At 40.8% G+C, this 13,826-nt stretch overlaps 1 protein-coding gene across 1 annotated transcript in view; it reads right to left on the reverse strand.

Moving 5' to 3' along the window:
* The window catches only part of KMT2D (lysine methyltransferase 2D), a 261,049-nt gene that overhangs the window by 148,252 nt on the left and 98,971 nt on the right, over positions 1 to 13,826 (reverse strand). The window contains exons 20-24 of the mRNA XM_089679503.1: positions 10,515 to 10,661; positions 10,311 to 10,430; positions 9,980 to 10,098; positions 9,189 to 9,342; positions 3,216 to 3,296 (exon numbers count right to left, since the gene is read on the reverse strand). Of these exons, the coding sequence (XP_089535629.1) occupies positions 3,216 to 3,296; positions 9,189 to 9,342; positions 9,980 to 10,098; positions 10,311 to 10,430; positions 10,515 to 10,661 (621 nt within the window). The remainder of the gene's footprint in view (positions 1 to 3,215; positions 3,297 to 9,188; positions 9,343 to 9,979; positions 10,099 to 10,310; positions 10,431 to 10,514; positions 10,662 to 13,826) is intronic.

Genomic DNA, 13,826 nt, shown 5'->3' on the forward strand with positions numbered 1-13,826 from the left:
AGTGCAGAGTTACCCAACCAGTACAAAGAAAGTGGGAGCTATTGTCTCAACACAATACAGGAATGTAAATGTGCAAAGGAGGATGGACACCGCTCAGACCAGGCCAATAAAGTCGATATCAGTGTTAGCCTCAGCCACCACTCCAGCCATGCATTAACTCCCATTACTCTCTCCTAAATGAAAAAAATACATATTCCTATAGTTCTACTTTCACAAACGAGGAAAGCTTGTCTGAGTATTTGGCACACTGTCAGATTGACACATTGTGGGTGAACAGGGAAGCAAGCTTGGGGGTCTTGATGGGGAGGTTGAGAGAATGGATGAATGCAATGGACATTTCTTAACAGACAGGTTGGGGGAAAGACTGAACAGTTTGTACCTTAGGATTTTGCCACTGAGGGAGTTGGGTGTTCTAGCCACCAACAGCATCCTTGACAAAATCTCAAGAATCAATCCGAAGAGATTTTGTCCCCTGACTGCTATGCAGATTAGACATTTATTACACAACGGTTCCACAGTCCAGCACTTTAGCCAAAGCATAGTACACATATGTACCAACATTAGACACATGCGGAAAATGAGACAAGACTTCCAGCAAACCATCATAACTGCTCACAGACATCTGCTCAAGAAGCATGGGATCATCTGCCACAGTGTGCTAGAGGGATTTTTGATCAGCCAGACGTGGCTTGACAAAGCAAAATCACAGCCAGGATAAAGTGAAGGGCAGCACACAGACCATTCACGAAAGTGTTTCCACCGCTTATAGGTTGGGAACTTCCTTTACCGGAATAATAAGCACCTTGTTAGTTAATGCGGGACATGAGTGGCTCCATAGAGAGAATGGAAAACTTGCGTGCAAAATCTTAACCAAAATGGATACAAGCCTAATAAGAGCTTGAGAGGAGAAAATTAATCGGGATGCTTTCAATCTTAACAGAGAAATACATTTAATAGCAGGTGCAGAGTGAAAGTTTTTGTGGCCTAAGGTGTTTTAAACAAACTAAGGCAAGAGACAGCACTGTAGAAGTAACAGGCTGATTATCTAGTTTCAGTGGTGCGAACTGCACCAAGGGCCTTGGTGGCTTCTGAGACATCAGCCACAGGCAAATCAGATATAAAATTTGCAGGAAAGAGCACAGGAGAACACTCGTGGCCTTTGCTATCTGATTGAGCAAACAACTGAGTGATTTGGGCCATAAAGTCTTGAATAACCATGGCAAAGATCTCAACTGAAAGGGCAGAGGCGGCAGCCACACCTGACAGAGTTAAAGGATGGAACAAAAGCAGAGGGCAACATTATTTCAGACTTTAGACCTGTTTGTAGACGTAAGATGGGGCATAATTGGTACGCAGACTGTCCCCCTTAAAATCAGACATATTTGGGCCACATGGAAGTAAGGCAAGAGGCAAAACCCTGGGTACCCATAAAACAAGAATGACTGGTAATAGGGGAGAGTCAGATGGCTGGGAGAGACCAAAGGGCAATAGGAATGAACTGAAGGTCCATATGACTCTTGCAAACAAGAGCAGCTTGGACTGTGGAAAAGTTTCTTTCCACAAGTCTTGGACGTGGAAAGCTCTCTGAAGCTTTTACCAGAACAGTCTGAAAACCACCTCATGCAAACCACAGTTCCCAAAGGTCACTTCCAGGCTATCCCACCAATCAGTGTGGTCTGGACTGTTGGGTAGCTGCCATCAAGGAGATAAAGCTCTAGCAGCAAATTAGAGAATAGCCATGACTGAAAGAGAAGGAAAAAAAAAAGAAAACATGAGGAGAAAAAAATCCTCCTACCACACTATGGAAAAAAAAAAAAAGGCATGCTGGATGGTAGGAGAGGCTATCCTTAGCTGGCCTACAGTTTATTTGCCAGTGTCTAATTCCCCTGTTGATGTCAGTATAACCCAAAAGGTTTTAGCCATCCCATGTCTCTCCATGGACCAAAAAAAAAAAAAAAAAAAAAACTTTGGGATAGCAGAACTAGTGGACTTCATGTTTAACAGCCAAATCTACTTTAATTTTTGGATAGAACTGTAAAAAGCAAAAAGCAGCTGTTCTTATTTCAGTGTGTGATCCTACTGAGATTTTCTTGTTGCTTGTCCCAGTGACACTGAAATGGAGAAGTGGAGAAGGAGGGGTTGCTATGAGAATAATTTATTTACAGAATCAATTCACCTTTAGGGAAAATAAAATGCACATATTTTTGCAGAAAAGTATATTTATTATTTTTACCTCCCTGAAGCCTGCAGAGCATGGCAACCGCAATCAGTGGAGGTGCTGGAGAATGTTACACTCCAAATATTAGTGTAACATGCTTAAAAAAATTAACTTAGCCTTAAAAAACAAAAAAAACAAAAAACACACCACACCCCATAAAAGTTTTAATTCTTCATCACTTTACGAAATGTGTTTTGTTTGCCTCTCCAGCAGTTCCTACCTTGTCAGGTACCTAGTGGATATGTTCCCAAAATAGACACAAGGGGGAAATAAAAACCCATCAAAAACTCTAAGCCATTGCCCACTCTATCCAAGTCAAGATAAAGGCTTTGGCTAAAGCTGGCCTTCCAAATAAACCTGCAAGTAATGTAAGTCAAGAGAAGAAGCCAATATAAACCTATCACAAAGCAATGTTTCCCTTCAACATCACCCAAAGCACCATCTGAGGACTCTGAAATTCATGTTAGTGGAATATGTACATGTCCCCTAACCTCTATACACCAAATCAAAACCCAGGACCTAAGCAACCAAATCAGCAGGCTAGCCAAATTTTCCACAATCAGTAGATCTACATATATGTAAGTTGCTCTTAATATATGCAGTGTAGGTGGCCAGTGGGCAGCACTAGAGACATAAAAGCTGCCAATGACAGTGTGGGGTTGACTCACTAAACCTGGAGCACCCACAATCTGGTGCAGCTACGCATGGTAACCAATCAACTTCTAACGTCAGCTTATTCAATGAAATGGGCAATAAAACCTGGAAGCAGACAGGTTTTTATTCAGAACTGCACCAAATTCTGCACCTGTTTCAGTAAATCAAACACTATGTGTTACAAGATGTTGTTAGTTTAGCTATGCAGAGTTTGCCACAAGTTTACCTTATGGCCAAAATACAGTACTTTTAGCCTAGCTCATATTATTTAAAAAAAAAAAAAAATCTTTTATTAGATTAATTGAGCAGGTCTTCAAGAATGTTAAAGAGTACTTTTCCTAACCTGGATTTTCTGTTTTTGTTTCATTGCTGTCTGAATCTTCACGAGGCAATGCAGAGTTTGAAGCAGGTGGTGCAGCATCAGCTAGCCAAAAAAACAAGGGAAAAGTTTCAAATGTACAATTTTGTAACCTCAACAAAATAGGTTAGCTTAAAAAGAGAGACTGTATAAATATGCTAAAGAAAACAGGCGGCGGTAAAACCCGAAGGTCAAAGCCTTCCTGTGCCCATTCTCTGCAATATCATTGCACAGAACAGGTATTAGTGCACAGAACAGGTATTGCCTCCCTTTAAGGTGGTTATCACGGACCATATTTGGAGTTGTTTTTACAGAGCATATGCTTGTTCTGGGTCACTGAAAAAAAAAGAAAAAAAAAAAAAACAAAACTTGAATCAGGTGAGCAACTAAAGTTTTTAGAAGATGATTGCAATGCCATATTTCTCTTTAATACAGGTTTCACAAAGTACACATTCACACCAGAAAGTGGTGCAAGAAACCCGCATTCCTTGCATGTTTCCTAGTGTTCAAAACGCACTGTAGTTGCGAACTGCATCATGTGTCAATGTTAATGACACAACAAATGTAGGTCACAAACACAATATGTTTGGCTACACTGAGTTTCAGGTTACAGAAGTACCATGAAATCCAGTTGCAGTGCGTATTTTCAGTAGCGTATGCACTACTTTTGGTGCCGTCCAGTGCAACTCACCCCATTCAAAATGAATGGGCTCAAATAGAACCGCATGTAAATCACACAGGAATGCGTAGCACGCTCCTGTGTGATTGCTGGTGTGAACCGGCCCTTAAGGTGATTGTATTATGAATAGTTGTAACTGTGTTTAAGGTTCTAGTGGAAGCAATGTATTATGAGGAGACCCCTTATTAGTATAAAATATGCTAAAGAGAACCTATGACAAAACACTTTAAAGAAGGATCTCACAATATACTACTTCTGGGGCTGCAAAATGAAACCTAGGCACTGAGTAACTGCCCCAAATTTTCCAAATGGGAATAGCTGCTCCCATGGCAACTGACGTAGAGCACAGCCATAGCGTTCTGCTTGCACAGATTGAGTGTCCTTGAAGAAGGTGGGTCCACTAATACAGAGCCATCCTTGTTGCTCTGAGCTCAAGGATGTTGAATGGGAGCTTGGGTGAATTGAAACACTCCTCCCTAGTCTGAAAGACTAGCATTTGTCACCATCACTTTCCAGTGATACGGCAGAAACAACCTCCCCATTGTCAAGTTTGGGTTGGAGATCCAAAAAGCTAGGAAGTGCCTTGTTTGGCGGGACTGGACCATAGGAAGATCCAAGGAAGCTTGTTTCATGCCAACAAGATGTTGCACTGCAAAAGGTCTCAATGAAATTGAGCACAAGAGACCACCATAAGAACCAGAACTCTTAAGGAGAATCACAGAAATGAGTCTCTGATCTGAAGCCCCAAGTGTGAGCTAGTAGAGAGAGAGCAGTTTTTTTCCCCGGAAAGAAAACTTGTTTGGGCTGTGTCTACAATTAAACCCAAGTACTCCAAATAAAGACAGGGTAGGAGAGTAGATATTTGGAAGTTTATCACTCAACCGAAAGCTTGAAGCACAGGAATTGTCCTTTGGAGATAGTAGATAACAGAGTCCTTCAGAAGGTTGTCTAGATAACCTGTGACCTGGAAGCCCTGAGTTCTTAGAAGGGCAAGAAGTGCAGGGGCTTTTCCGTGTCTGCCTTTTCCTGGGCGGGCATATCAAGATCAGACTCCGAGACAGTGGAACTAGAGAAGGAGCTTGGCATTTTTGAGCACTGGACAATGATGGCTGTAGTAAAGCCCTTAGTTGTCCAAAGAATTGTGGCATATTTGCAGACAAGTCTATCTTAACTAGGTAGGCCCGCTTGTTACACGCCGGGGAAAAGCTAAAATGAGATGCAGAGAGAATAGTTTTAAAATTGGGTCCTTCTCCAGCGCAGCTAAGCCTTGTCATTATAAGATTGAGTGTTGTGCAGAACTTTGAAAGAGTGAAAATTTGCCTGTGCTTTTGCCGTGGCTTTTTTTCTCCATGGTCTCCTCCACTGCTACAGGTTAGGGCATTACCTTTTTGGGGTACTCATGGAGTAGGATGAATAAATGAGGTAAGTGTGTCCTAAAAGGAGAATGCAGCAACCTGAGGGCAGACCACCCTTTAGCAAAGTTCTTGTGGCAAAGGGTGGGAGGAGGCACCCAAGTAGCATATAAGGGGCTCCATATAAGGTGGCAGTAAAGTTTGTGAAGCAAGCAATGGTGTGATGTAAGGCCTGGTAATCCACTTGAGACAGGCTCTGAGTGCCTGAATTTTAATGCCAAGTTTGAACAGTTTACACTGTAAAAGTGAACCGATTTAAAACAGAACCTCGACTTCCTGATAGTAAAACAAATGAATGCATACCTTTTAGGATTCTGGGAACTCGGTAACTGTCAAATACAAGGTGCCCCTGTCCACATCCCTGATCCCTTATATAGAAGTCAGACATAGTTGGTATACTCTTGGAAGGATCTTCAGGGTGCACAGAAATGGGACCACAGTCATGACCCTGTGGCTACCTACGCGCAATGTCCAAAGTGCCTAGGTGAGCACCCATGTAGGACCCAATGTTCAAAAGCAACTTTAAAAGGACATTCCTGTTGTGTGGAGTACAGGTACAGTTCCAGAGGTTTTAACAGGGTTGGACCGAACCAGATGCACGGTTTCTATGGTTTTATTAGGAGACAGTGGAGAGTTCATCTGGTGATCTGGCCAGTAAGTCCGTTTTTCAACACAGCTCTCTTGCAGTTACAAGGATGAGACCGACCATTTAACACTGGCAGGGGCACTTAAAATGAACAGCTTTATTAATATAAAACCTTTATCACAAAAGGAAAAACTACTTGTTGTAACTGATTTTAAAGTGTTAGCTGGAGTTCAGCTTCAATTTATCAGCATATTTAAATCTACTAGTACTTCTAACACTCCCCTCCACCCAGATTGCCAATGCTATCCAAATCTGCGCATTCATGCAGAGTGGTGTCTGTATAATACAGGAGATGTTTTGGTTTTATTACTGCTTTAACTGAAGAATTGATTGAAGAATCCAAACTGAAAATAATAAATGAGTTAAAAAAAAAAAAAGTGTGATTTTTCTGTAAGGGAGAATAGGTCCATTACCATAACCCCTTGACGCCGACGTAACACAAATGTTCGGCCTCACAGAACTGGGCTTTTTTCCGTGGGGCCGCATATTTGCGTACCTGTCTTTCTGCTGGGAGCGTGCAGCACGGCACACTCCCAGTACAAAGACCACGGTGTCACAGAGCACCGGGTTCCATTCTACCGATCAGGACCTTGGACTCCTGATTCTGGGTCACATGATTGCTGTGATAGCCTCTAATTGGCTATCACAGTGATCAGTCACTGTACAGCTCGGCCCCGTTGGTTTTTTATTTTCTATGAATGGAGGCGAGAGATACATTGTATCTCTCTAACTATTGGCATAGAGGGGGGGAAAAAAATGTTAGAAAAAAAAAAAAAACTATTAAATAATAGAAATAAAAATACCTAGATCAAGGTTTGATCCAGGGCTGTGGAGTCGGAGTCGTGGAGTCGGAGGAAATTTTGGGTACCTGGAGTCGGAGTCGGCAAACAATGCTCCGACTCCGAATAAATTTTGATTGGAATTAAAAAAAAAAAGCAAGTTTAAATGTCCCAATTCACAAAAAGTTATAATTAATGACTTCTCTACTGTAAGAATAAAGACCAATGCATGCAGTGCCTCACGTAACAGCAAAACGAACACGTTAAGTGACCGTGAAGAAGCATGCTTTTCATGTGCTTCACTATATGGCACGCAACGCACAATTAGGAGCGGCAATACTTATACTTTCCATAGTGTTTTACAGATTTTGTTTTTGGTTCATATAGATAAGCTTTGTTTTTGTTCTAAAACAACCAAATAATGTGGTTTGTATTTTTGGACTGGTAAAGTTCCTGTTCCTGATGTTTATGCCTGCTGCTACTATCCAGCCACTTGATTAATTAATAAAAAAAAATTAATAAAACTTTGTTGTTTTCATTGTGTTTGTCTTTTGCTTAAACTGTTCAATACAGTAGACTGTTGGCTTCCCAGCCAGTAGTCCTGTGGTAATGACATGTATGTTGCCTTTCTTTCCTTCAAGGAATGTATAAAATACATTCGCATATTAATACAGAGGAGTCAGAGTCGGAAATACAAAACTGAGGCGTCGGAGACGGAACATTTATCTACAGACTCCACAGCCCTGGTTTGATCTAGTTCAGTGCCAGGGTGTTTGGGTCAAGGTCATGGTCAAAGGTCAAAATGTCAGGATTTTTAAAGAGATTCGGTATCAGTGTCAGTTACCGTCAATGTGTTTTAGGTAAAAAAAAAACACCAAAATATGCACTATTGTTTCTGGGCTGTACTACGGGTACAAATAACACACATATATGGTATCGCTGCGAACGTCAAGAGCTGGAGAATTTATTTTGGGTTGTTATTTGGTGGTATGTTATAGTAGTAACAAGAAACACACAGCTAAATTAAAAAAAAAATTATATTTTTTTACTATTTTGGGCCAGTTTTCCTTTGATAATTGGGGGGGGGGGGGGGGGGGATCAGGAGATATCCATTACCATTTACCACCAAATGAAAGCCCAATTTGTCCTGAACAAAACAAGGTATAATTCACCTGGATGTACAAAGTAGTTGTGATGATAGGTACGGTTTTACTAACACATGTCAAAGTTGCAGAACTGTGCTTAGGCATTTAGATTTGTTTTACCCTTAGGCGTCAAGGGGTTAAGAACTACTGAAAAACTGAGGACAAACTGAGTGGGGTAGGGCTATGGGGGGACAACCAAAAGCTTGCCAGTGTCCAATCACCTGAAGTTACCAGCCTATAACTCAGTCTAAATATTCATCCTCTTTCTTGTACTGTACAATTAAGATATGACTAAGTAGTAGAGCAGGGGCCACAAAAAGCGTAATAATCAATGCACTGGAAAGATGGGTGAATTACAGATAAGCATCTTTGATGTCCACTGAATGCCTCCTTAGGGTTAGGGAACAATGAAGAAATTGGAGAAAACCCTGAAATTGTTATGGGACAGGGGCAATGATATTTGATATAGATCAAATGTTTTCTTACACAAGGGTTCCACAGTCAAGCCCTTTAGCAAACTGCCTTACGTATATTCATTGAAATGAGACATGCAAAAAAAGAGATGGGTGGCTTCCAGCCCTGTCACATCTGAAAATTAACAAAGACATCTGCTCCACATGTTCTAGCTAATACTCTACTTTAAGAGAGGTGTACACCATATCACTTAGAGCCAAAACAGTCTCCTCTTATTTAAGAGTGATAGCAGTAGACTGCAACACCTCAGTCTACTGCTGGTGTCTCACAACCTGCCAAGGCCACAGGCAAATCAGATAGAGAATAAGCAGGCGAGGATAAGAAGGCATGCTTGTGGGCCCTGCAATCAAAGTTTGCACATTACTTCGTAACTTGGGTCAAAGTCTTGCATGACTGCAGAAAAAGCTGGGAGTGAAGATAATGCAGCCAAACCCCATGGAGCCAAAGAGGACTCCAAAGACAGAATAGAGTATAAAAGCAGAGGATAACATGAGTCTGGGCTGCAGACAATGGCATGAACAGTAGATGTGCTGCAAGAACCACTAGTGTGTGAGCTGAGGGCACTTGTCATTGTCCAATCCTCACATGGGTGGTAATATAACCCAGAGTTTAAAGACTTTTTGTGTTCCACAATGAACCAGAAAACTAGAAAGTGGTAAGCAACAGAGGCCCACATATTCTCTTCTTCTGAGCTTCCTGGAAAACAACCCTGCCACAAGAGAAACAAATTAGCAGCCTCTGCTAAACTCCTTTAGGTCTTAAACTTAGGTCATTACCAGACATAATGTGCATCAACAAACTGCAACTTTGCATGCCTTCTTACCTGTGCCTGGCTGAGCGGGTTGTAAACTCTGAGCTGTCGAAATGGATGCTGGACACTGTATGCTCTGCACACTTTTTGTCTTCTGAGGCACAGGCCGAGCAGCAAGAAGGGCTTGTTTGCTTAGTTCCATCAATTCCTTACCGAAAAAGGCCTCCTATTAGGTATGTAAAAAAAAAAGAAAAAAAACATTTTGAAAAAAACAACAAAACAAAAACATACATACATACATACATATCTCCATGAGGATGCATTTATAAAACTTTAACATTCTTATATGAAACCCCTATACAAGGAGGAGACCATCAGCTGCCACAAATATCATCAATGAACACAACTGTTTAACTATAGCAATTGCAACTTCAGCCCTCAGCTACTCCTTTATTGCAATGAGGGTTTTTTTTTTTTTTCCTGGTACCCTACAGTCTGCAATGGTAAAAGTGGTCATAAACATAAAAATTCCAGTCAAGACTGTACAAGGTACCAAACTACATTTTGATGGTCAAGATAAAGAAGCAGATGGCTCATATTGTTACAGAATACAGTAGCTATGTTCTCATCCCAACTTATTTCTGGATAATTTATGAGCGTGATGAAGAATTTTTAAGAAAACAAAACAGTATCTAAAACACCCTGAATTAATCTTAAATTAAATGTCTTTAGTACGCTTAATGCTGTGTGCTTGGTTCTGTCTTCAGATATTTTTGGAATGGACAAGATAAATGCTCTGTGTTACAAACTGAGCTACCACTAATATATAACCATGGAGAGGTAACACACATACAGCAGTTTACCTGAAGGTATGCTGGGAACATGTCTTCAAGTTTGCTTTTTTTCCGCCCTCTTCGTTTCTTTTTCTCATCTACCTCTGTAGTTGCTGGCTCAGCAACAACTTCGATAGGTGTCTCTACTACTAGGTTTACCAGGTAAAAAAAAACAGGTTAATTCACAGGCTAAATGGTTTATAAAATTAAAGCTTTAAAATTAAAAAAAATTGAAAGAATCAAGGCAGAATGTAATAACAAATGAAATCAGTAGGGAACTCCATTAGAAAACAGCACAGAGGTTTATTAGAACGAAAAATTAAGTTTCTTGGTTAAACACATGTACTGTGTGGTGCCGTACCATCATCTGGATGAATCTGGTCTTGACCTTGGCTCTCACGGAAGGCTTCCAAGAAAGCTGCATGCCCTTTTTTTGACCGTGTATGGGTTTTTCTCTGTCTAATCATGAAGCCACCAATGCCTAAGAGGCAATCATATTAGTCATTTCTGTTCACAATCAATTGTAACTATACCATCTAAATAACTCAAAAGGTATGACTAATACCTGGCCTATATGGCTTTCTCTTCTTTTTTTTCACATCTTCTGAATCTTCATTTCCCTTCCCCGTCTCCATTTCCTTTCCACCTTCACGGTCAGGGCTGCCAGGAGGTTCTATCTTGATGTCACAGTCCATGGATTCGTTATTGCACCCTGAAATACACAAAATCTTAGACTAGAACAATAGTTTACTTAACGCAAAAAAAAGCAGTGAGCTAAAGTGAATGTAAACCCTAAAACTAAAAATCTTAAGTGTGGTTGCATGTATGTGTAAATTGTTGGCAATCAAATCATAATAACGGAATAAAGTACATTTCTATGTTTTTTTTATCTAGGACTCCTGCAAGTATTAGCAACATGCAATCCACTCCCTTTCGCAGGTGGACAACACTAAGATAGTCTCTTTGCGATTACCTGCAGTACTGTCAAGTCCTTTGTTCACATACAGTCAGTGGAACTACCACCACTGTAGTCACACTGCTGTCAGCCAAGTACAAACTCTGTTCACTCCACCTGCACCACCTCACCAGCATGACTGATGGCAGCTTACTGCTTTACCTGTCCTCAGTGATTAAATCAGCTAGAGGAGGGGTCAGCAAAAAGAGTGCCGAGATACCTGCCTGCATTTGAAAATAGATGGGCAAGGCTTCATGTATTATAATATATCCTGTTAAATCACGTGGCAATGCACCTACATCTATGATGGTGTGCAACTGTTTAAAGCAGACACAGGCTCAGCCAGAAACATACATGGTTGCTTTTTTTCTTTTTTTAAACTAAAATTTGGATTTTTGGGTTAACTGTAAAATCAATTTCTTGAAGTACATAACAAAAACACAGAGCAGCCTTAGTAAGCCACAGATCACAGCACAGAAGGGAGGGACCTCTGCGTCCAGTGATGTCGTTTAATAATCCTTACAGTGTTGTGCGCCACCTACAGGTGACTGGAAACTGGAAAAAGAAAAAAAGAAAAAACAAAAAGGACAGTAAGTCTCCTCTTAGGCATAATGCCTCCCCTGTAAGAAGGGCTTCAGTATTGTAGCAAGCCATAAATCACAATACAGAGTGGAGGGATCTCGGTGTCCACTGATGTACTCCATGAGGATAAGCCAAAAATAATTTTCTTTATTGTGCATCATAGGACACAGAGCAGCTTTAGTAATACTTACAAACAGGGATGTCCCAAAGCACTGAATAGGAGGGCAACATGGCCACAAGCCCCAAAAACAAACCAGACATGATAAAGAAGCTCATGCAGAAAGCTGCAAACATTGCAACCAAATGTAGTGTCCCCAGGGGCTTGAACAGCCACCTCTTAAAACTGTGCTAAAGTGTGAATTGAAGAGCAGGTAGCGGCTTTGCTAACTTGAGCTACTGAAGCTTGATGGACAGCCCAGGAAGCACATACACTCCTGGTACAATAAGCAGTCACCGAGCAAGGTGGAACCATTTTCAAACTGTAAGCTGAGAAATATTTGTTAGTTGTATGACCTTTCGTTGGTCCCCACGAAGAGACTGATTGTTGAAACATTGCATTCAGCTTCAGTTAATCCTGAGAGCATGAAGCACATCCACTGTGGTGAGCCTTGTCCCTAGGTGACTGAGTTATAGGACAAAAAGTAGTTAAAACCATGTCCAGGCTGAGTTGGTAGGCCAAAACCATCTTGGCCAAAAAAGACAGCAGAGCTCAAAAGAACCAACTTGTCATGGTGGAGGACCAAGAAAGGTCCACCAGTTACAAACCCTACCTGTCAAAATGATTGCAATGACAAACACAAACTTCTGCATCAAAAAACAAAAAAACAAAAACCACACAAAGGAAGTCTGCAATAGGCTCCAACATAGTTTTTCATACACCAATGAACGAAAAGCAAAGCGGCCACTGAAAATAGACTGCCGAGGCCAAAATCTGACCTTTGATCATACTTAAAGTGGAACTTTACCCTCAATCAACAATGACTATTTTAAATCCTTATGCTTCTAGCATTAGTAAATGGATAGAAAAGTATATTATATTTACTCGTTTTAAACTTTTTATTTTTTTTTATTTTCTTCAGTTACTTCCTGGTTTCTATACCTAGGCAAATTATGTCATACATCCCAGAAGTCTTCAGGAGGGGTTCTCTCAGCCAAGCACATCCTCCTGCCTGCATGGCTGAGCTAAGGGCAGATAAATTCTAGGAAGTAAATGCAAGATGAATCAGATGGCTACGACCAGAAATGCTATAGGGTGCAGGGGTGTGGAAATTAAATAAAAAAACAAAAAAAAAACAAACCAAAACTACTTGTTCAGGGACTAAATTGGGTTCCCAATCTACTTGTCCCTCATGACAATTTACTTGTCCTGACAAAAAAAAAAAAAAATCTAACCAAAGCCACATTTAAGTCTGAAGTGCTTTTATGAATGTCTGGGGCTTTTAAAAATGAAAGAAGCTTTATGGTGACTTAAACTGCACAATGTTAAAAACATTAAAAGTTTACCTCCTACTCGCCTCTCTTCCTGTCTCCAGCACCGCTCCTGGGGACTAGCAGTGAGGGAAGACCTTGCAGTGTGACAAGCACCAATTGGTTGCTCATCAGGAAAGGGGAGTGTTGGGCATTCTTAATGCTAAGATCTCATCGGAGCAAGTAAACAAGGTGCTGGCCCCAATGAGGGAAAAAAAAAAAAAAAAAGTTATTCCATCAGTTTACCCTCGCACATGGAAACACTTGGACGGAAACAATTGGGTGACAAAATTTATCCCAACATCATTTATCCCATGCCTTTATTTATCGATCATGTAAATGATGGCTAAGATATATTGACGATATCTTCCTTATTTTGGAAGGGGAAACATCTGTTTTTTACGAGTTTGTCAATCAGCTTAACAGCATCTTTCCCAGTATCATTTTCAACCCTGAGATATCTCCTGACAGCATTAATATATCTTGATGTGAGGATTACTAATAACCAGGGCACACTCCAGACGTGTTCTCAAAACCAACAGACAGGAATATCATACTACATTACCAGAGCGCAAATCCCAAGTATCTCCATGATAGCCTGCCTATTTCACAGTTCAAGAGGGTGTTACGCATTTGCTCCTGACAGGAATGACAGGATAGAACAACTTGAGGCCATGTATATAAAATTTGTGGAACAAGGTTATCCTACTCAAGTACTTGACCAGGCATTAGCCAGAGCTACAACAGATTTTGAAGGCAGCCCTAGGGCCACCAACAGGCCGCTACTTATACGTGGCTTAAATCAGGAATCTGAGCGTATTAAACAAGCAGTCATGCATAACATGAACATCGTTAGAGCTAATGACACTATCA

The sequence above is a fragment of the Staurois parvus genome, unplaced genomic scaffold, assembly GCF_062004578.1.
Source record: "Staurois parvus isolate SC_StPar_1 unplaced genomic scaffold, SC_StPar_1.0 ptg000017l, whole genome shotgun sequence".
Classification (NCBI taxonomy): Eukaryota; Metazoa; Chordata; class Amphibia; order Anura; family Ranidae; genus Staurois; species Staurois parvus.